A 24,476-nucleotide genomic window follows, 5' to 3' on the forward strand; every position below is an offset into this window, starting at 1 on the left:
CAAAGAAAATACCCCTTCGACATATAATATAACCAGTACTACATGGAGTCAGTTGGTATCACTGATTGCACAACGAGCCTGAATGGGAAAAGCCAGTTTCCCAGGAATACTGGAAGAGGTTATGGACTAGCCAGAAGGCAGAGATTTTTGAGCATTGCCTGAGTGATGACTAGTGCCCAAGAAACACCACCATAAAACAAGCTATGAGAAACTGAAAGAGTCTATGCCCTCTTTACTGATGGATCCTGCTGTGTGATAGGAAATCATCAGAGGTGGAAAGCCACTGTCTAGAGTCCCACACAAGGAGTCATTGATGCTGCTGGAGGGGAAGGTGAGTTGAGCCAATTTGCAGAAGTGAAAGCCATCCTACTAAGCCATACTACTTGAGATTGGTGAACAAGAAAAGTGGCCTGTACTCTATCTCTTTACTGACTTCTGGATGGTAGCTAATGCCCTATATAGGGGTAGCTGCAGCAGTGGAAGAAGACCAATTGATGATGAAGGGGTAAACCCATCTGGACTGCTGCATTGTGGCAGGACATTGCTGCATGTGTAGAAAACATAACTTTTAAAGAATGTCATGTAGATGCTCACATGCCCAAAAGTCGTACCACTGAAGAATATCAAAATAATGAATTAATAAATAAGTGTGCTGGTTTTTCATTTGAGCCACCCATGGAAGTGAATTTTTCCGAGGAGAGCTGCTGAGAGCTTCCTCTTTATGTAGCAACACCAATTGCTAGCTAGCTTTGAGAATAGGCATGTTAATAAGCCAATTAAAAGCTAGATACACCTCTGTGATATTCACATTTTAAGACAAACAAACCCCCAGGAAGCTCTCTTTACTTCCTGCTTTCCTGCATTTTCTTCCCCTTCCCAGTTAGGCCGGCCTGTGCTGGGCCTGTGCAGCCTGGCCATTGGGATGGGGAGGGGGTAAAGGGACACCCAAGCCAAGCCATGGCACAGGCTGTTGCTGAGCCCTGCCCGCAGTTGCTGGGTTAGGCCAGCTCTGCTGCTGGGTCATACTGGGGTCCGCCAGGCCCTGGGAGCAGCCCAAGCCGGTTCTGCTAAGCCCCTGGCCAGGCTGGCTCAGCCAAGATTCTGCCACCGTTGAGGCTTCTCCACTACCACTGGGCAGGGTAGAGGAGGCCATCAGCCTACAATTGAAATTTAACAAAGCAGGGGCCAGAGACTAGCCGTGTGACCAGAGCAGCTGCTGCCATTCTGGCCAGGCCCCCTGAGATCCTGACACAAACCCCCCAGTGCAGTCTGAAGATCCATCATTGCAACTGCTTCAGCCGCCCACCGCCTGGTTTGGATCACATAACCATCTGCAGGCCCCAAGCGAGACATTAACTCTTTTAGTGCATGGATGAAACCTACAAACATCAATTTTCTCTCTCAAGTGAAAGAAAAGGAAAGAGTGAAGATACAGACAGAACAACATTAGACATGAAGGTCAGTAAGAAGCCATGTCTCGGATGGGAGGGATTGAAGAGATGCCTCGCTCCTGAGCTGAAATCCTCTTGTTAGGCTATGGAGTAGATATAATTGATACATACGACTCTTTTTCCCTGTAACTCATTGAAAAGTACAGGGGATGAAGTGTTCAAATTGAAGTTATTTGAGCAAAGGCATCTGTGCTAAAGCAAGCAGATGTTGAAGTAGCTGTGATCCCGTGAGAAGTTTTAACAGAGAGAGAGAGAGGAGTGATGAGGACCCTAATCTGTTCCCAGAGATGAAGATGATCTCTGGGAACAGATTAGAGATTAATAAAGAGGAATTAATTAAATTAATAATTAATTAATTAAAGGTTCTCTTTATTAATCTCTGGAAAGAGATTAATAAAGAGAACATTTGATCTTGAACAGTTCATCCTTAGAATAGTACCCTGTAAGCTGACATGGCCCACGAGCACTGCTGTGGGAAGGCTGCAAGAGGTGGGAGGGGCTTCACAATTGCAGATTCCTGGGCAGCTGCTATTCATGAAAATTAAAAGCCATGAGAGAACTGTTTTCTTGTAGGGAAGTCTCCATAGCATGACAAGAGAGACTCCTCTCCCTAAGTGAACTGATGAAAGAATATTCTAGAGTTGATAAACTGACTGAATTGTTTCGGTATGTTGTTAGTAGGAAAGAAAAGAGGGTGTGAGGGAAGGAGAAATGTTCTAAAGGTTTTATTCTGATTTTTGTTATACTTTCTTTTAGTTACTTTTAATAAAATTTTCTTTATACCCTTTTAAAGTTTTGAGCCTGCTTTGCCTTCCTTCTAATCCTATCTCACTGCAGGAAATGAGTAAATAATTCTAGAGGGTACATGGACATTTGGCCAGCACTGAACCCACCATAGTAAGGCTGCCAAAACTGGAATTGCTCAGTTGGACCTAGACTGGGAGAGAAAGACTGAGCTATTTATAGCCCAATGAGCCCATGAAACATCAGGATATTCAAGAAGGGATGCAATATATAGGTGGGCTTGTGATCAAGGGGTGGACCTGACTATGGAAGCTGTCATATAGGGTATTCACAAATGTGAAATATGTGCTGCAATCAAGCAAGCTAAGGAGTAAAATCTCCTTGGAATTGAGGGTGGTAGCTGGGTTTCCAGTACGGTGAAGCTTGGCAAATTGACTACACTGGACCACTGCCACAAACATGCCAAGGCAAGAGCTATGTACTCACCATGGTTGAAGCCACAACTAGCTGGCTGGAAAAATAAACTATAAACCATGCCACTGCTCAAAACACTATCTTAGCCTTAAGAAACACATTTTCTGGTGACATAGTACCTCAGAGAATAAAATCAGACAATGGGACTCATTTTCAAAATAATTTTGTAAACTCTTGAGCAAAGAAACATGGCATTGAGAGGATATATCACATCCTTTATCACTCACAAGCCTCTGGAAAGACTGAGAGAAGGACTACTGAAGACTATGTTAATGATGTTAAGGTAAAAGGGCATAAATTTGCATTAGGATGCAAATTTAGCAGAAGCTTAAGCTGGTTAACAACAGTGGATCTGCTGATGTTCACCTGCTTCTGCCCAAACAAAACCCTTCCATACTGTGGACCCCTCACTACACATGGAGAGGTGGCTGGGGAAGTTGGTACGGATTTCTCCTTCCATGGGAAAAAACAAACCCATTTGTGGGATTGTTCTTTCCCAGGGACCAGGGTGCATTTGGTAGGTAGTGTGGAAGAGTTGGGAGACATGCTTTGTGACTCAAGGAAATTTAACCTTGTGGGGAAAATAATCTGTGGCATAGATTATGTGTTGGAGGAGGTAAAGTAGCAGGAATGACTTGAACTGATGAAGAATTAATTTTGTGAAGGGCAAGGAGGATGCAATGATGACTCAAGCCAGGCCGGTCTTGGTGACCAATGATAAAGTATGCTTCTTCTCCTGTCTTGACTACCCATCCTGATTGAATGGAGCCCAAGTCATGGATCTGGAGAAATGGAGGAAGCCCATGAAAAGGGAAGGTAATATCAATCTGTGAAAGGACGGGGGTAGTAGTTAATGAAAGTGTATAGAGATGGTTGAAGGATGTAGTTTAAGTTGTAAGTGTGGGTAAAAAGGGATTTCAGTAATGACAAACATAATGGAAGAATTGGAAGATATATAAATTATGTGGGATCTGAGTAGGACACAAATGGTATGGAATAAGGGGTGGAAATTGTATTGGGACTGACAGAAATAGAGTTCATTTTCCCACAGCTGCCCTCACAGTGCTGTGCTTTGTGGTAGCCAGAAAGGTACTGGTAGCACACCAGTGCTTTTGCTACTGCGGAGCATCACTGGCACAGCATCGGCACTGTCTCTAACAGTGTCCTGGTAGGGGACACAACTATGCCAAAATAGCTGACCCAAATAAACCGAAGGGATATTCCATACCGTATGACATCAGCTCTGATACAAAAGCTATGGGAGAGAGGAGGAATGGGGGATGTTTGTTATGTTACCACTTTTGCCTTCTGGAGCAACCATTCCAGAAGTGTGTGCTGAAATCCTGCTTTCTGGGAAATGGCTGAATATTGCTTGCTGATGGGAAATAGATATTAATTGTTTTCTCTTTTGCTTATGCATGTGTAAACTTTTACTTTTCTTTTTTTTGGTTCTTTGCTTTTGTAAACTGCCTTATCTAACTTACTAGTTGTTTTGCATCCTATTTTCTCTCCACTGTCCTGCTGTAAAGGGGATTGATAGAGCAACCTGGTAGGCATCTGGCATTTAGCCAAGGTCAACTCACTACACATGCACTGAAAATATTCAACACCTTCACTGGTAAAGATAAACCTGAGTCATACATATTTCATCATGTACTTGTTGTGACATACTTTACTGTAGAGGCAGTTGGTCAGGGGTCTGATGGCTCAACCTGGATGCCACAACCTTCTCAGAGAGAGGTCCTGCAAGAGACAGCTTTCTAGGAATCTTAGGCAGTCCTTCAGCCGTCAGGTAACCTCAACAAGGGGCAGCTAGCTCAGCTCAGCTCTTAGCAGTGATTTCAGCTCTGCCTTGCAAGTAGTACCCTGGCCAACACAGGGACAAAGAGACAAGAGAGCCATGTGGTTGTTCCACAGAGGTAGCCTTTATTCCAGCACCCTGCAAAGGATGCCAGCAACAGCAGCTCTCTCCTGAACAGGGCAGAAACTGGGGGTTTTATGGGGAAAAGCAGGGAAAAACCAATCAGTCTCAACAAATCTACATGGGGTTCCAAAGCATGCTGGGAACTCACCATGACCAAGGAGGATTTCTCAATCCATGAGACTTTGAGAGGCTCTTATCATAACCCATTCAAGGGATACCTCTCCAAGGGAGAGGGCTGGCATGCACATCTGTTTCCACACTTTACTGTGGATCTTATATTAATGTTATTACTTGAACTATTGATTGTTTATATTTTAAGTATTATCTCACTGATAGAATAATAGGATAAAAACAAGTACACTTTCTAAGTAAGAGGTATCCCATTAATCATATAGTGGACCTCTTGTGCAATTTAATATGCAATTATTTATTGTAAGCTCATTGATTACATCTTGAGAGTATACATTCACATATATTTGTGAATGGACTGCATTCTCATGAAAGATGTTGGGTCAGTCACAGTGGCAAATGGAGTCCAAACTAGTATGGTCCTCAGCTGTCTGTATAAGTGACTTAAAAAGATATCTAAATTCAGTCTGCCAGGCTAGATAATCTTCAACCTCTCTGCTTAGTTCCCTAAGGGTTCAGCTGGCAGTGCTATTCCATCTATCTCAGAGTTATTAAGGAAAGCACACAGTGTCCAGTTCTATCTTTTTTTTGGTAAAATATTCTACCAATACCCATCTCTCTACAAATCCTGTAGCTAGCTGTGAAAGCAATTCTTGTTTGAATCATTGAGGTAAACTATTTAAAAAGTCACATGATGCTCTTCTACCTTGCAGTAAGCATATGCCATGAGTAACATTATTCCTTTTACTCAATTTTTACCTTCCTGCTGTGATTTTGAATCTTTAAAACCTCTCCTAACTGATTACCTAGGATTCAATTTAAAAAACAGATGTGAAAAGAAATTATTTGGAGCAAAAGCATCAACTATCCAACAATTTTACCTTTCAGTGGAGACAATTACTAGCAGGCATTGCACTTCCCTAGTGTTTCTCCTCTGAGATCTCTGCCCTCCATCCTGTTTGATGCATCTGTCAACACTGAGAGCCCTTAGGTGTAATTTTAATTCTAAAGTAAATTTATCTTTTCCTCCTTACAGACACAAGTCATGAGCAGATACAGGCAGAGGAAATTTTTGCTTTGCATTTCAGAGACTCTAGAATTGAATCCTGGCCCTCTCACCTTCTTCATCTATCCCATCAGCTCTGCACATGGGAATTTTCACTGTGGTCAGTGTTATTCCAGGAAAGTAAAGCTGAACAAATTAGGTCAAGTGTCAGGCAAAAAAAGCAATTTGAATCACTAGCTGATGTTTTACCGCTCTGCGTTACCACTTCTAGTGCCAGGTATTGTATGAGTACCACACTGCACAAAACTAGATCTGATCTGAGGTGGATTCCTTCTTGACAAAAATGCTAGGAAGCCCCTTCTGGTAAACTGACAGAATCCTTCAAACCCTGTGTAACTGAAATTTCTGCCATTTATGTCCAATAATGCTTGCTGGGAATTATGAGATGCAGATAAGCAGATAAGCACTTGATGGCAGTTTAAATTCAAGTGTACAACTGAGAAAAATATTTATAAAGGTAAAAGATCTTTTTTAATGTGATGCCACTTTGAATGACCCATGATTATTTACATTGTATTATTGAAATATCACTGTAATCTAACTGTGGATTGTGTCTCCATCCTTTTCTTCATCTTCCATAATCACTGTTTGCTCTTCTTCTGTAAATAGCTTAGTGCCTTAAAAAGAGAAGAACACAAAAAACAAACAAACAAAAAAACAACAAATAAAAAAAAGGTGGAAAAGTGAGTTGATTTAATATACTACTTTCTAGAAAATATCAGGCAAAAGAGAATTTTTCAGTTCTCTCTTATTTCTTGATTTTAATGTCATCACACGAATTGCTCCTCGTTTCTTTTTGTTCTTTTAGTCTCTTAATACTTACTGAATCACTGCATTTTTAGCAAAAATGATTAAGCATTCTTAAATCCAGTATATTTTTGCTATCTGTAAAAAGAGACTGAAGTTTCATTTGCGAACCTGTTTGTCAGAAGGGTTTGGGTAGCTAAATAAGGGAAAGAGTTTGCATGATGAAGCAAATACTGTAATTAATCTTTGTAACGGGAACAGCTTTTATGGACGTGTATTTTCTCTATGTATATAGCATATTACTTAGATCTTGCAAATGCAGGTGAAACAAGAGGTGTTTAAATACCCACATGACAAGTGTCATCTCCACTGAAATGATAAAGCATCAATAAATTGCAAAAGCTACTAAATGAAGAACAATGTGAAAATAGACTTGGATTGTAGATCATACTTCCCACAAATCTGTCACTTCTCCTTTCTCTGTGTCTCTCTCTTTTTCTCTGATAAACCAATAAGTCTGTCCTTTGAAGATCCAGAGGCTTTTATATAATACCAAGGTATAACAAATATTGTAACTGCTTTCCTCATTAAAAAATAAGCAAGAGTAATGTGAGAACAATGCATTAGGTGCAAAATATTTACCTATACTGCCCTTCATTTAAGTTAGCTCCTGCTTCATTTATATGCAGCTCTTGTGAACTAGCTAGTTTCAGCAGCACTATGAGATAAACTGAAAGGCACAAATTAATAACACTCATTTGACATTTCATGTCTTTCAGTTAATTTGAAACAAAAAGGACTTCATTTGTTCAAGCAGCAATTAAATAGCTCTTGTTGTTAACTGCAAAAAATGATGGCATTTTATGGAGATAGATGTAAATATTTCTTACACAGATTTCTATTCCTATAGGCAACCTAGGCAAAGATAGACAAGGTTTTCTTTCCCTGACACCTTTGGGGTTTGGGTTGTGTGTGCTGCAAAGGAGAGTGGGGGTTATTTTTTGTTGGTTTTCTATGGGCCATTGAGGGGCAGGGAAAACATAATATGTGCTTAAAATGTACCTTCAAATATGTGATGAAATTCAATTTATGTGCATTTGCTATTGAGAGAATGACAGAAAGTAATGTAATTTTCTGTTGTTTTCAGTTATACCTCCAATGACACCTTGTTGCCTACTGTTGAAGCCGCCTTTGAACACTTGGCATGGAATCAAAGCAGCCTGCTAAGATGCTGCCTCTCTGTACAGAGCTTTTCAGATCCTGTAGTCTGGATCTGTTTTCAAGTGATTAACTGCCTGTGGCAGACTGGTGCCTGTATCAGGCAAAATAACCTATGTATTTAAATGCCTGAATTCTATTCCCTTCCGATTCTAAGGATGCATATTTAATTTTCAAGATACATCCAACGTACATCATTCTGCCAGTTGAAGATCACCAGTGATGGCTCCATGATTTGCTATGAAAAGCCTTTGGTTGAAGGCTGGCCCAATATTTGCTACTTATTTACTTTCAGATTTATTTCATCTGGTAGCACACACAAAGAAACTAAGCTTTTATGGAACTGCTGTGCAAAACAGAACCTGAATTATAGGCTTGGAGACCTGAGAAGACCCAGCAGAACTATGTGAGCTAAGTAAATATAGACAAACCTTTCTGTCCTGTCTCCTTGTCATTAGTCTTGCTGCAGTAAGCAGCACTCAGTGCTACATGGTATTGATGCCTTGGAGTGGCTACCTAGAACAAAAGCTAAGACAGAGTTAAGAGAATAAAGTGGGTATTTTTTAAAGGCCTTCAATAGCTACACCTTGGGCAGTGTAAAAGCCTCATGGAGGCTACACCCAAGATGGACAGCGGTCACAGGTTTTTCAAGCAGATAGAAGTTTTGTCTGTTTGCATATCAGGGGTTAATTCTCCAATTACAGCTTCAAGTAATGAAGCCATATTCCCTCAGCTTGCTCCTCCCCAATTCACTTTTGTTTATATACTTTTCAGGGCCTGAGGCTGTGGTGTGTCCTTGGATCACAGGCCCAGAGGGATTCTTTTGTCTAACTAAAATGTGAAGATATAGTTAACTACACTTTATATGCAGTTTAGACCTATGCACTAATGTAGTGTAGGATTTGAAAAACATAATAACTAAAATCTTAAGGCTCAGTATCTCTTGAGACCTGCTAATGAGGATTGCCACCATTTCTAATATTTCTCCTTCAGATCCCCTGCAAACCCCTTCTAGATACCAATTCAAGAAACTCCACTTAATTCTAGTAAAAAGTCTTATTTAAGAGAGTAGTCTCTTGAACAGCTGTCCATACAAATACTTTTCTGTAAATGCAGCAAAAATGGCAGATGTGTTATCCCTCTTTGTTTTGACCAGCACTCCTAGGACAGTCCCTCTCCCTTTTGGGTGGTCTGAGAGATTTTCTATCACAAATAAAAGCAAGTCAAATGTACCATGTAAAATTAAGAAAATTAATGTATCTACTAGGTGGCATGTGGTCCAGATGAGAAGCAGAATCAGTTTTACACCTCAGGAGCACCCAATCCAATTGAGAAATGCAGTTAAAGAAAGAGGCCTACTAAGTTATCTGAAATCTCCTCTACAAGGGTCAGGCTTCTAAATATATTCAGCCTTCAAACTTCTACTGAAGAGGCACAGTTAATGTTATGCCATATCCATACAAATGAGTCATGAGCAGATGTCTCCTTCAGCAGCAAGCTCTCCTTCAGTCAGCCAACACCTTGTCTTTCTGAAGGAATTAGACCAGAAGACAAAATATAGTCAGATTTCTAATGGTCATTTTTCCATATCACTTGACAGTAAATGGCTTGAATCTGATCCAAGCCTGTAGTCAGCTCTGGAACACTCTGTTGCCATCCCCACTTAGCATTATATAGTCCATTAACTAAATTAATGGTCTTCAGCCCTGTGGGTTTGAGCTAGAATGTAAATACATGTGTAAATATGGGAATACAGTTCCTGAAAGTGACTGAGGTTTCCTCATCAAATGAGAGATAACTTGTAAAATTAGTTTCAAATCCTCATTCTCTCTCATAGCCTAGAAAGCCAGTTAAGGCAGCTCCTTTAGAAAAATACAACACCCCCATTGAAAACATCTGGGTAAGAAGAATGGAAGTTTAACCATTCACCTCTTCCCTCTCCCAGCTCAGCTGCAGGCGTTGTCCCTAGGCAGTCTGTAGACATGTGCTATCTTGTTGTTTCTCTGATTTGTAGCCCAAGAGGCATGGCTTAAATCTAGGTGGCACCTGACAAATAGATGATTTAAGACAACTTTTTCTGTCTAGTTTTTAGCTTTCTAACAGAAACACTCATGTTTCTGTGAGCCATAGCGGTTCTAGAGTGTACCTAAAAATTGCAATTACTTGCATGTTCTGTTGGGAAATTATGGTGACATTGTATATTTACCCTCTGTTTTCTTTAGCTAGATTCCTTAGCAGATATTAACAGAACAATCTAACAATCCTTAAAATAGATCTGCAGGATGAGTTGCATTTCATAATACACACAGCTAGGAAAACAGAGGTAGGGAGGCTAAGTGACTTTTTAAAACAGCAAACAGAGAAAGACTAACTTACAAATGTTTAGCAAATCAAACATGCTTCTCACTCTTTGAAACCCAGAACTTCCAAATTGCATTCAATAAAGCACATTTTCTTCACAAGTGATCAGAGGCATCATATCAAAGAAAAAAACATTTTCCCAGTGTTATACAAATCACTACCATTTTGACTTCCTGTTTGTATTCCCTTTCCATTGTTTTGCATTAAAATGCTGATTTGTCCTTGAAATTGCTGGTGGTCCATGGAAAGTTTATAACATGTATCTCTGGACTGCATCCCTCTGAGCTTTGAATCCCAAACTCTGCTGGGAACCTCTGGAGTTCATCAGTTAGCAAAGTCATTCATTGATAATGATCTTGCTATTGATTGTGGTAAGCATCAGACACACTACTAATATGGGTCCTCTTAGAGCTGGGGACCTCTGTTTGGGCCATACATTTAAGCTGTCTCTAGTATCTGCTCTAAAAAGGCTGGTTTGTATGCTATAACTAGGTAATCAGAATTACATAAATATACTTTTCTTTCATCGCTTCCTAATTTAAATAAGAGAGGGAATTTGTTCATAAAGCATGGTGCAGTTTTATTTAGTGTATGTTCCTGAGCTCTGACTCGTGAGTTTACCCAAAAAGCAGGTTAGCTCTTTTCAAATGATCCATGGTAAGGTTTCCCTTCCCTTCCCTTCCCTTCCCTTCCCTTCCCTTCCCTTCCCTTCCCTTCCCTTCCCTTCCCTTCCCTTCCCTTCCCTTCCCTTCCCTTCCCTTCCCTTCCCTTCCCTTCCCTTCCCTTCCCTTCCCTTCCCTTCCCTTCCCTTCCCTTCCCTTCCCTTCCCTTCCCTTCCCTTCCCTTCCCTTCCCTTCCCTTCCCTTCCCTTCCCTTCCCTTCCCTTCTCCATTGGCACGTAACATGGTGTCTACTGTATGTCATTCCTGATGCATAGAATTATCTTTAAGGTGCTGCTAATGAGAAATTCATCACCACTTGGCTACATCAGTGCCTGTCAGGGACTGCCAAATGAAGGAGGGGATCAATCAGTACAGCTTTGCTCCAGGTTGTTGGAGGCATTTTAGTGCTGGTGACCTAAAAATTTCTATGTGCTTAGGTTTGAAAAGCAGGGCAGTAGTTCGCTTTTCAGAAAAGTGACCAAATGCCTTTTCTTTCTACCTATTCTTTCTATCCCTGGAGCTTGAACGTGGGATATGTATTAGACTTTTCATTTTCACCCCACTATTATTATATACTTAGACCAAATAGGTCCACTTCAAGAACTGCTACTCTACTGAGCAGAGGGCAACCCTCTTTCAGCCTTCTAAGTATATCTCTGACACTAGTCGCTTTTTGCTGCCTCTTAGGAAGGCCTTTACCTAGGTTTCTTACCTATTATCAAAGGTGGGATGTGTATTGCAGGTGTATCTTTTCTTCTGGGCTTTTTCTGCTCCAGTTCAGTGATTTGAGAGACTGGAGACCCTCTCTCTCTCTGTGACTTCTCTGGGATACCAGACCTTTTCAGCAGATTTTCAGATGAGGCTGAAACTATGCCTGTAAGCAAGCAATAAAGAAAATGCTACTTTAGCCTGTTTACATTGAAGAAGCTTCCACCTGTGTAGCTCTCCCAAAGACTACTCTGAAGTACAGTGGCACAACTGCATGATCTGCTGCATGATGTACCTACCCTACATTTTTTTCAAATAAATTATTTCCCATAGGCTCTAGAAAATGATGCTATTAGGCCAGCTGGCTTCTGATTATATATAATGCACTAAAAATCATGGGACAGATGAGTGTAATCTCCTATTCCAGAACTTTAGACATCTTACCACAGTAACTTAATCACACAGATGCTCAAGAGGTTAGTTGGGAGCAATATGACCACACAGAAGAGGCTGTTTTAACTAGTGAAAGAATGTTTTCTTTATGATATGACAATTGCAGGAAGAAAACACAGCTCTCCAGCCTCTGAGCTGCTCTTCCTAAGAGAGAATTGCTGATGGAAGGTACATGTGAAAACTTAACAGAATCAAATATCTGGATTACAAATACTGGAAAATCCCAGTGCTTATTTTTGACTTGGTGAATTGTTGCAGATATACAGAGAAGCACACAAGTAGTTACTGGCTAACTCCCCCATGTATGTGCAGCATGGGAAGAAGAATTCAATAATGTAAGAGCACAGCTCTCTTGATGGAAATTATAACACTGTGTGTTCGTTAGCTGAGAGTGACAAACATTTATTCCCACTGCTGTTTTTGGATCATTAAGTTTCAGTAGCAGTCTCCTGCTTATTCTTCCCTTCTCCAGGTTGGTGGCATTTGGGTCTCAAATATCTGTATTTGTGCCACAGTAGGGAGCATTCCACAAGAAGCCCCTTCATTGCTGTGATGTTTTCCGGCTTCCTGAAACACCCTTTGCCAGAGTCCCCATAAACACATGATCCCTGTGATTTCCAGGAGGACCATCCTGCAGGTGGCTTGTGTGCTTGACTGATCTACTCCCAGTGTCAGACCCAGCCTCCTGCTGTGCACTGGATGCAAATTTCATGGGAAAGTGCAGGGGCTGGACTTGATCCTTTTTTTGATTTTGGACCATATCCTATTGGGACATCTAGTATGGCTCAGCAGCTGCCAATACATACACATAATATCACACAGTAATGTAACATCATTTATCAGCAAGTCTATGAGATCCATGGAAGCAGGTTTTTCAGAGCATAAACCTATCCACCTTGGTATTCCCAGAAGTGAGACCAAACCCTTCAACTAACATGGAATATCTTTGAGAAAGAGACTTTCTCTTCACCTGCCTTCCCAGGTACACATGCAGGAAGCTGTGTTCCTGTCTGCATCCAAGGGGACATAACTGTTTGAACGTTCCATGGACTTCCATCCTTCTCCAGTCCCCAGACATGACTTGGGATTTCAAAGTCAAGAGATTTACTGCTCACCTGCTAGAGGTGGTGGAGTGTGCAAAGCTGGTGTATCTTTTCTCTTTGGCTTCTTTTGCTCCTGTTCAGTCCTCTGAGAGGCTGTGAGAGTTTTACCTTTTCTTGGTTTATTTTTGAGGTCACAGCTCTTAATCAGCTGCTCTGAAAGATCTTCTGCAGGGAAAAATATAATAGAAATTAAAACTTAGGGGAGATAAAAAAACAGATAGGGAAAAGAATCACTTTGATAATAGTGCTTTAATTCAAATGTCCAGGAAGAAAAATCTCTTAAATATTTAGAAAGCAAACAAAAGAGGGCTCTGCGCCATTCTACATGGGAGTCAAGTGACTTAGGAAGTCTTTCTGTGTTGTTGGCAGTACCCATAAAACAAAGACAGAGAGTTGTGGGCAGCTTGTGTGTTTAGTCAGAGGAGAGGATGCATCACTGTGTGCAGAGGTTCCATAGCCACCCCTGTTTCATCCAGTGGTAACTGTGTGGATTGTATCTTCAAGAGTTACAAGTCCAGTTCTGTGAAGGAAAGTTTTACATATATAGGGTTGGTCTGAGCTATTTGTAAAATGAGCCAGTCAGTATTGTTCCCTTCAAGAGTTAACTATATTTCCAGAGCTAATGAGTAATTGGTATTTGCTTTTTATTTACATAACATGACACTGGATTTTTGCTTTTCCTTTAAAACAATCCTTTACTCAGATCACCCAGAAGGTCAACATGACTTTTCTGCAAGGGTCTATATTTCTGGGTGCTTAGGCAAGCTGAAAATACAGAAGATAGCTTGTTGTGGTAGTAAATGCCTCTCCCTCAACTCCTCTTTTGGCCTGCTCTACAATCTCAGCAGCTTCTGATAAGCCTTAGTTGAATCAGCTGAGTGATGAAGTGCCCCTTAACTGTGCCAGTTGGGCGCTGAAGCATCTATGACCATACTGGGTGCTCTTGTATGGTAAAGGTAGGAACTATTCTGACCATACCAGGAACATGAGCAGTCTGACCAAAGTAAGGAACAAAGGATAAGCAGTCATTCTTATTAGCTTTGGTAAGTCATTTACCCAACTGAAATGATACCATTGTTATGAGACTTTTTGAAAAAATTAATCATAGCCTCAGTGTAATAGTACTATTTTTACTGGAATTTTTTGGAAAAATCATGTTATAATGCTACAAACAGCAGTGTAGCAGCAAGAGAGCTGTTTGAGCTCTCCTTGAACACAGTGGGCCTCTGAGTAGGATGCCTCTTGGAGCTTGCATACCCTCGTTTGCAATACTTGAAAGACTGTTGCTGATAACAAGGTCTGGGCAGATACCTTCCCCACACATACATACTCCTTGAGGTGCAGCCCACGCTGGTTGAGAAACACTAAGAGATTTGATATGAGTACTGTACTGAGCCTGACAGGAATCTTGGATAGGTACCTTTTTCATGTGTTCATGGAAGTGAATAGATCGTGATACGAATGTTGTTATTTTGAGTATATAATTAACTCACTGTTATAATTGTAGCAAATCCTATTGAATTATTTTTTCAAATATTAAATTAGTCAATGATTAAGTGCTTTTGCACCCTTTTCTTACATCCATATCCTCTGCACCCTTACCCTCTTGCATCCCCAGTCTTCATGTAAATCATTCCAAGTTGCTTCTAATCCAATTATGTATGCTTTGTTTACATAGTAAGTAATAGAATGAACTTTGCCACTTAACTCTGTTAAAGCTGCATTCTCATGAATTCATACTAAACCCTGCTTTTTGCCAATAACCTTGACGATGATTCTTTAAGCATTTTAACCACTCATTTGTGAATCTGTCATTAGTATCATCACAGAAACCAATGTTTTGAATTATTAAAAGCAGCTTGTTTGCCTTCGGCTGGGCTCCCCACATTGTTACCCAGCCCCTGGCTGCAGACTTGCATGCAAGCACAACTTCATTGCAGGCTCTTTCACACTATTTAAGGCAGCTGTTATGTCTGTGAGCCTGCAGGTAGATGTGGGAAGGATGGCCTCTGGGTTAAGTCCCTGGAGACGTGGGGGTTTTTTTCTGACCTTCACAGGCTTTCTTCATAGTCCTAATGAGATCATTTACCCTCCCATTGCCTTTGTTTTCTAACAGTATAATGAAACTCATTCTGAATGTATTTAAATAAGCAATTTTATGGACTAACTATGGTATACTAGCAGTTGTAAAAACAGTGTCAGTGGCTAGAAATGCCATGTAGCAGAGACAGAACTAGGTTACCTTCCTTGCAGTACTAATAAACAAAATCTATAAAACCCATGGTGAGACTTTTTTTTTTTACTAGGAAGTGAAATTGCATTTGTCTTTCATTATTGAGGTCACAAAGGTAACAACAAGACAAACAGATTTTTCTTTCTGGGTTGCTAAATCTTCAGGACAATTTTGTAAGATAAGAGTGAAATCATAGCACTAGAAGCAGAGGCAAAGACTATGAATAAGCAAAAAGCTTATCTATCAAGCATGAAATCTAGTATTCTGGAGTGTGACAGAGCAAAGACAATCCTAGTATGCTCATTGTGAAAGCTGTAAGAAGTAGCTTAACGAAAGGAAACTGATGAGGAAGGAAAAAACTGTGGGAAAGAGTGAAGGAAAGATGATTTTCAGAAAGCTGGAAAAGCAGGCCTGAGAAGGAGAAAGAGCAGAGAAACTTAGAACTAGCTACAGCTGCAAAGTCTGAAAGTAGAAAAAGTTACAATAGTATAGCAAGCAAGTACATTAAACAATAGCTTGAGTTTTAGGCTTGGCTAAAATAGACCTTAAGACTGCAGAAAATTATGCTTACCAAGATAGTAGACAGCTTTGAGCTTAATAATGGTCTATTGTGTATTGTTAATAGAAAGGAGACAAGCAAGCATTGTGTGAAGCAGGTGTACATGTACTTTTAGTAATTGGCTAAAATAATTGTCTGTAAGCTTTAGCAATACACTATTGGCTAGGAAGTATTTTAAATGCTCTGTAACAAAGATGTCTTTGGCTGTTGCTGGCAGTACATTGCTGGCAGAGCTTTTGCCATCTTTCTATTGTCTCAACCATGTAATGAGGCTGCAGTAAAAGCTCAAGGAATGTTTCCCAACGGTCCTGCTCCTTTTGTGAAAAGAAAAAACTTCCCAACACAGAAAACATTTTTAGAAAGTTGTCTCAGTGATGGTAAATTGAATGCTTGAAATCTTTTACTCAAATTGCATATGGAAGATATATTCAGGGAAAGCTCAGCTATATCCTAACTTTCCATTTACTGTGGTATAAATGAAGAAACAGCTCTACCAGGGAAAAGATCAATGACTCTTTTTCCTTTCTCCTCTTTAATTAACTTCACTCTAGAGATTCAGCTGATATTTATATGCAGAAAAAGTGTTCTTTGTCTTTCCATCTGGCACTAGAAGTGTCAGCAGAAGGTGTAATCTATCTGTTTTCATGGGGGGTTAGTTGTATTGCTGGACTTTATTATGTGAAGACAATACCCCTCATTAGAGCAATGACATCATCAAATAACACTTACCTAAATGGTTACACTGTGAATCTTGCTTGTCCAGTCTGTCATCTGGGATATCAAGTGGCTGAACACATTCTGTTGACATCATTGAAACTGCTTTTTCTCCTCCTATGAAGATACTACACCACATTAATGAAAAAATTTTTTAAAGAAATTCAGCAACATGACATAAAACAAACATATTGGTTTTACTTAACAACTGATGAAGAGTTCTTGTCTTCCAGCAGTCTGCCGACCTGATTTTTCACTCACACATGGTGTGATTCACTGCCTTGGTTACACACCCAGCAATCTGTTTCTCCACCTACCTTGCTGTAAGCAACCCACACTAGCATAGGTTGACTCTACAGAAAAACATACTTTTTTTTAAGCATACAGAAAGTGCTATCTCATACACAAAGTAAATGCTAAGGAAGAGGATGTTTTGTTTTGGTTTTCTTCTCCATTTTTTCTCAACAGTAAACTAAGGATCATATTTGCTATTTATTATATGAACCAACTTTAATCATGCATTCTGTTGACTTGGTCTTTTAAGTCCAGCTTCACTAAGATACCTTACAAACCAGAAAAATCAGGTGTAAAGTGCTGCCTCAGAAAGATGGTCAGTGCTCACAGATCCCAAAGCCATCATGAAGTAAACTTACTCATCACTTTGGTAAGACCATGGGAACCCATTTCCTGTAGCTATTTAAGTGTCCATGCTCTGTAGGTCTCACTGGATGGCTGTTTGGGCTATTTTGTCTCCCTTTACTTATAGCTGCAGTGGGTGTGGAAGCCCATCCTCACCCACCCTCCTACCTGAGCTTCCTTAGCACCTTGCAAGCTGATACTTGATCCTGGGGCTGCCACAGATGCCACCATAGAAAGAAGAAAATTAGATCATTTTTCACTGCTGATCATTTCTATTGTTGCTTAGCAGAAACTCATCAGAATGACAAAGGCAATGTTAAAGGGAAACAGCCCTCAACCTGAAGGTGCAGTCCAAAGGATCTTGGTATTTGCTTTGATCCAGCAACAGCTGTGGTAGTTTTTTATTCATAACCTCCTTTCTCCATTTTCAGGGAATAAGAGCAGACTATGACTTCCTTGTAAGGAGGAGAAAGGCAATGAGGAAAAGAAAAAAACTGGAGACATTATGAATAGAAGATTAAGGAAGTAATTGAGGAAAAAAAAGAGGAAGGGGAGGTAGAGAAGACAAGGCAAAAAAAAGAGAAAAGTAAGAAAAGAGGCAGCTGCAGAATAACAGTGAAAAGGAGGATGGGAAAATAGGAGACTAAATCTGGGAGTTTGGTTTTATCTTGCTGGGGGAAAAGAAATTACTTATTATTTCTCTGTAAATTACATTGGTTGTTTGCTGACAAGAGACAAAACAGTAGGGGAGTTAATCTCATTTCCATGACTAAACTTGCATCTATGTAAAGAACAATTAACCCTTGAACAAAGTATTTGCAAAAGAAGGTAGGAAAGGTTGCACTGATGTAGTTCTTCAGTGGATGGAACACGTCTTAAATGACAGTGACTTGCAAATAAATAGAATAACGCTGTTGTTATGATTCTATGTGGTGGTTTAGATAAGCCCTTGCCTTTTGCTCAGGCCTCTGACAGCAGGCAGTAGCTTTATTGAGGTAGCCAGTGCCCCAAAGCACACTCTCATTCACAAGTTCTTTAATATAGGCTGATTCGGTCTATTATAGAATGAATTTTTTATTTAATAGACAGAAAAATAACAGACATAAGACTTAAAACAAAGTAATACTACACAGGAATAAAGACAAAAAGAAAAAAGACTACTAGTAGACATATACAGAGCGAGGTTAAAGGTACCTATTAATGTTACAGCTAGCAAAGAAATAATATAACTTAGGATTCAATGTATCTTACCATCCAGTTGGTGATGGGACACACATCATGATCCTTTCCCTCAATCCTCAGGGATTTAAGTACGGATTTGAGTCCATAGTCCTGGGAAAAATCTCCCACAATTTCAGGGTGTGTGTGTAGAAGGCTTCTACATCTGTGATAACTCATATGTCTTTTACAATTTGTAAAACACTGTCTCTCAGTCAAGAATATTTCCTTTATCTCTTCCCACATCTGCTCTCTAGACTAAGATGCTGATTCTTAGCTGAGGTCTGAGTACTTTTGGTACCAGGGATGACCTCTTGCTGGGCCTTTCAGCCCTTAGGTTATCTCTTTATAGACCAACTGTCAGTGGTAGAGAGGAGGGTGGGATAGATGTCCTGCCACCACTGGCTGGCAGCTTCAAGTTTGACTCAACTCATGTCAACATCAAAAGTTAACATTGACTGATATTGTACATATGGCATTGATTCCCTTATGTTTCACTATTTAAAATGTACAAAAATTTGTAATATTCTACAAATTATTAAGATCTTACTGAATCAGGCCTTGATGAGGGATTTCACCTCCGAATGTTCACTATAGAAATGTCCCAGTCCAGCCTCACATCTGTACTAAAGTGTTATACTGGCTGAAGGCTCATTTGCCTTCACTACAAGAAAAATCCCTCACTTAGGAAGACACTAGAGAAAGAAATCTTTGAAGGCACCTTGAATGGTTGCTCAATTTATTCACTGTATAAGTAAGCTATAGCTGTGATTTAAAATAAAGCAGACATAATTTTATTTAATACAAAACTTATCTGTCCTTATGAAGGCTTGCACTACATTTTGTGATTTGAGGGTGTTTTATTGTTTTGATGCCATTTGATTTTATTGGATTTGATTAGGGCATGCTGGCTAAATATTATGATTGTAGGTAAAAATGTTCTTTTTGGAAGAATACTCTGTTTACAACATTTTCAGTGAAATCAGGGATATTATTTCAGACACTATGGACATTTTTGTTTTTAAGATGTCTTGAGGCAGAAAAGGCTGGGGATAGATAGCAAAATTTAAATGTAAGATTGGTAGTAAATTATATTTAGTGGAAATAGCTTATAAAATATGGTTAAATTTGGTTAGATTTCAATAAGTTGTTTCATTGAATTATTTCACCCAATAAAAATTAAGCTTTGTAAAGAGACTTAATATAGGATTGCTTCATTATTTTTTCTTATTATGGTAGTTTGGAAAATATTATCTAAAATACATCTCTTAGGTCTCTGTTTATATTTTCACTGTCACACATGCCAAGTGCTTGGCATCTTCAGTGTTTTAAAATTCTGGTTTACAGGCTAACTTATGGAACTCCCCTTCTGTTTCTTTTCTTTTGTAAATCTGCCCTGAAGCTAGCATTGCCTTGCTTACTAAGCAAGCACTGCACTTTGTGACAGTCTGTGTGACAAAAGAATATAAAGGTAAAAATTGCCAAAATATATAATGGATTTTGGTATCTTGGGTGTATATACATTGTGTATGATGTGTGAACCTGTGAGCGCTGTTACATCCTGTCATCATGGATTACACACAGAGCTCTCCTTCAAAGGAAAGTTGCTGCATATGATCATTGTTATGGTGCTTTCCCAAACAACTCAAATCAGTTCCTGACACTAAAGAAACAGATTCCCCAGTAATATTTTATGTGGGAAGGTAGCCTGCTATAGGGGCTGTAAGAAGCCATTAATATGGCTTTACAAATTGAAGCATGTTCTCAGATTTTCATGCATTAAGTGCAACAGTTTTCTTAGCAGCCTTCACATTAGCGTGGTTTGCACTCTCTGCTGCCATCAGTCACCTTGGTAGCAAATGCTCTTCATGTGATGAAGTAAAGTGTTTTTTTCTTGCACCCTGTTATGTCTCTTGATTTAATGATCCACATTCATCCTTTGTGCATCTGTAATGGTTACATTGGAGGGCTACTTCACACACAATAGAAGACACTTCCTGAGATACCACAGATTTTCCTGTATGATTCAGGATTCAATTGTCATTTAGCCAGAGACTTTGGTACAGTGCAGCTAGGCTGTACCACCTTCTTTGGAGATATGTGCCTAAATGAGTCACCTCAAGTCTCTTATTTCTTGGAACAGAGAGAGCTGATAAGGACAACTGAAATGCTTTGCTTAAAGCTGAGGCAAGTTCTAGCTTTGCCTACATGGTTTTGCTTGTTAAAACTTTTGGCATGAGATTGGATTGGCTCTACTTGTAATCAGAAGAGGGCAATGAATGATAAGGCAGACTGAAAAGTCCAAGTATTACTAAAAGCTGCTTCAGCCTAATGTTAATGAAATCTCATGCTGCATCACTGTCATATAACAGCATGACTCCCTTAGGCATACACCCTTGTAAGATAAGGTGATTCAGATAAAAAATACCTGAACTTTTCACTTTCTGGATATCAGACTTTGGTATTTTTAGATAGGTTAAAGCACATACTAAATTTTTTTTCAAAATTCTCAGTTATTGTACCCACTGGATTAAAGTGCCCAAATAAAGCTATCTTATCACTCACTAACATAGTTCTAAAACACACAAATATTTGCAAGTATATGATTACTGTCTTTGCCTAAATTTTTTGGTTTCCATAACAAAATTCACTAATGCAACCAGTTCCAGCCTTCAATTAGGTAAAAATGTTTTGCTGGATACAGATAAAGATACCTGTTTTAGTTAACTATTTTAAACACAGTTGGTTTAATGTAGATGTGTGCCACAAGTAATCAGCTTAGAGTTTAGGGAATACTCAGCAGAGCTACTCTCACATTTTTATAAGATTATGTAAGTCTTTCAAGGCCATCTGATAATGTGACATTTAAACTGACTTAAAATGAAATCTCATGAGAAAAAACTTACCTTGTAAGATAGAAAACTAAAGCTTTGAGAACAAAACTGAAGAGCTGGGCTTATTTTTCATTTGATCTTGAATTAGGCATGGAAATGGCTTGGGGGGAAAATCTCCATTTCTCTTAGGGTTTCAAGGGTTGTAGGGTCTATGCAACTATGTGGATATTAGGTACTTTGCATAGTTGTATGTATTCTGAAGGGACAATGCAGTTCTCAAATGAGTCACCCATAGGTGATCATTCTTGCCTATAAGATGAAGAAATGAAGTTATGATATGGAATTCTTATGAAAGTTTACAGGGGTTATGTGGGCATCAATGTCAGTACTCCTTATCATTGTACATTAAGGCTCATTATTTCTTTGTATATTGAATACTTAGAATTTCTGAACTGGCCCTTTATAAGGTATCCACAACCTGTGCCTCTGAAGATTTCAGTAGACCATGTGGTATATGTGGTATTGTATGTGTTTGTTTTTTTTTTTTTTCCTCTTGTTCAGGAGAGTGTTTTGTTTCTACAAATGACAATATCCTGAAGAAAAATGTGCTAATCTCCAGGGCATGCATAATTATTAAACAAACCCCGAGCATGTTGACAAGGATGCTAGATAAATAAAAGTACTTTTGAGAGCATCCTTGTTGGGTGACAGCAGTCAATCTGAATTTACTAACTTCGTTTTGGTAGTTGGTAATAACATTGCCACAGAAGCCTGTTTGGCCCTATGTATTTATCTTCTGAAGCCAGAGCAATTCCTAAGAAGAATAGAGGGAAGCAGAGGCAGAAGCAGAGGCAGAAACAGAGGCAACTAAAGGTCCTAGGGTGGTACTGTGTGAACACTTGTTTGTCCTCATTCTCATAGGCAGAGCCTGACCTTGCTGCTGCTGCTGTACTCAATAGCTGGAAATGAAAGTAAATAGGGAGTATCTCATAGGCTGCTGCCAAATGCAGATATGAGGCAGAGGCTGGACTTCATTAGTTACAGTCCAGACTGGACAAAAAGCAGCATTTTGCTGCCCTGTCCAAAGAGCTGTTCTGGCATGGGGGTTTACTTTTTAAGACTGGTGCCTCCTCTCCCACCAAACATGCACTTACAGTTTCCTGGGGGAGCTGATTATTATATAATTTTAAATTGGTTTGCCCCTTCCTGTCTGGTTTTGTCTGGTTGCAATGAGCACATAAGCAAGGAGGGACAGGCAGGCTCCCAACATCCTTACCTGCTCCTTTATCCCTGCAACCTTAAACTTATGTGGGAGGCAAAGAGCACGACTTGTCATTCCTTCTGTAGCATGTCCCCTGTGGAGGGCTCTATAATGTGAGTAGGCTCCTTATTTGTTTGAAGTCATTTACAAATGCAGAAAGAAGGAATAAGATATTGGATGAAGCCGTCTTGCACACATCTGCCCTATGCAGAAATAATGTGAAACAGGTCAGGACATGGGGAATGATACAACATCTGGCTGCATTTGTCTTCTTCCATCTGTACTCAGCAGGCAGCCTTGGTACCTTTATCAAAAAATACGCACCTTCACCCATACCCCATCCTATCTCAGCCCATTGCAACTGCTTCCTGGCTAATCATCTGAATAAAGAAAGATTACAAGTCAGAGGAGAAAATAAATGTCCTACAAGTAGAAATTCTCAGTGTTGCTGCTCCAAACCTTTAATTACAAGTTTTACTATATGTTTAACATTATTCTATTGGAGTGATGCCTTCCGGGATACAGGAGACAGCTTCATGTTAATGCACAAACTTTCTTCTGAAGTTACATGGACACTAGGCTGCTCTCCACAGGCACCCTGTCAGATTATTCACTAAATCTTCTTAGCAAACACTTTGATATTTGAAAACCTGATCTGAGTGTCTCCCTCTATCCAAAACTTTTGCTACTAATACTAGCATGGGTGAAGTACCACAGAATTGTCTTGGAGCAGTTTCTTCTCACAGACAGTGTGCTTCTGGGTGCTATTTCAAAAATTGTGGCTGGGTGGTAGACCGATTCCCATTACTAGCTTGTAAAATAAACTTGTAAAATAAAAACATTTATTTGTTTGATTGAAAAAATGCAAGATACATTTGCACAAGTTCTGGTTACAAGTTTTTATCTTTGGAGATCATAAAATATACAGTCTTCCCCAGTTTTTTCCTTGAGGTACAAATTAACCCTTTGCACATGCTAGACTTACTAGTGAGATAAGAAGTCCTTATACTAGCTCCTGCTTTGCTGACTTACAAATATGGTTGTGAACTGTCCCACCAGTTAGTGCTTTAGTTTGCTCTAAAACTCTCTCCTCCCCATTTCCCTATTTACAAATCCCAGACTCGGTTAAGTCATACCTCAACTTTCCCCACATAGGACCATCCCCAGCCCATTCCCTATGCAGTGGGGATCCTGTGTTTTTCTGCTCATCCCCAGAGGTGATAAGGCAACTTATGGGTGGTGGCTGCTAAAAAAACCCAAAACAAACAAACAAACAAATGCACACACCCCCTCAAAAAGAAAAAAAATAAGGAAATCAAGAAGCCTACCAGCTGGGAAGAAAACACGTTGCTGAAGTACTTACTGAGCGGTGTGAGGGGAGGGTGCAGTTTGTCGTTGGGGCTCACTGGAGGATCTTTCTCCAGCCCAGTATTGGGGCTGCAGCTGATGCTCTTGCTTGTCTTATCTACAAATAAGTGGAAGCTGTCTCTGTGGCAAGGCCGCACTTGGGCGTCCTCCTGGAGGCTAGGGAACAGCAGCACCACTCCCTGCCCCACCAGCAGATTCTAATCCTGTTTCCTTCCTCTTCCACAACTTGCAGGGGCCAAAGGAGAGGCAACAAGATGCGTGGGAGACCAGCAGTGCCTCAAGGCTGAGGCATCATTCCTGCCAGATGTCCAAGAGCCACAGATGCTGATGCTCTCAAAGAAGAAAGAGAGGATGTGAAAGCTTTGGCACAGAGAGCCAAAAGGTGAGCTGCAGCTTCTGTGTCTAGAGCTGCAAGAAAATCACAAGGGCAGGGAGTAAGGCTGATACCGTCAGGGTCCCAGGGGAAAGCTGAGAATAAAAGTGGAGCAAGAAGGCAGGGCACACATCCGGAGCAGTACTATAATCACAGAAACTGATGGACACTGTCTCCACCACTGAGACTCAGTGATGACTGCATTTTTTTTGTATATATATCTGGCACAACTGGTTA

At 40.0% G+C, this 24,476-nt stretch overlaps 1 protein-coding gene across 1 annotated transcript; it reads right to left on the reverse strand.

The window, feature by feature from the left end:
• Nucleotides 1–4,597: 4,597 nt before the first annotated feature.
• PPP1R17 (protein phosphatase 1 regulatory subunit 17) lies at nt 4,598–24,171 on the reverse strand. The gene is made up of 5 exons (XM_036406619.2): nt 23,862–24,171; nt 16,562–16,663; nt 13,053–13,205; nt 11,489–11,650; nt 4,598–6,405 (listed from the first exon to the last, which is right to left on the reverse strand). Exons 2-5 carry the CDS (start codon nt 16,641–16,643, stop codon nt 6,326–6,328), a joined length of 477 nt encoding a protein of 158 aa, XP_036262512.1. The 5' UTR covers nt 16,644–16,663; nt 23,862–24,171; the 3' UTR covers nt 4,598–6,325.
• Nucleotides 24,172–24,476: the final 305 nt, after the last annotated feature.

This window comes from Molothrus ater, chromosome 1 (genome assembly GCF_012460135.2).
Source record: "Molothrus ater isolate BHLD 08-10-18 breed brown headed cowbird chromosome 1, BPBGC_Mater_1.1, whole genome shotgun sequence".
Lineage (NCBI taxonomy): Eukaryota > Metazoa > Chordata > Aves > Passeriformes > Icteridae > Molothrus > Molothrus ater.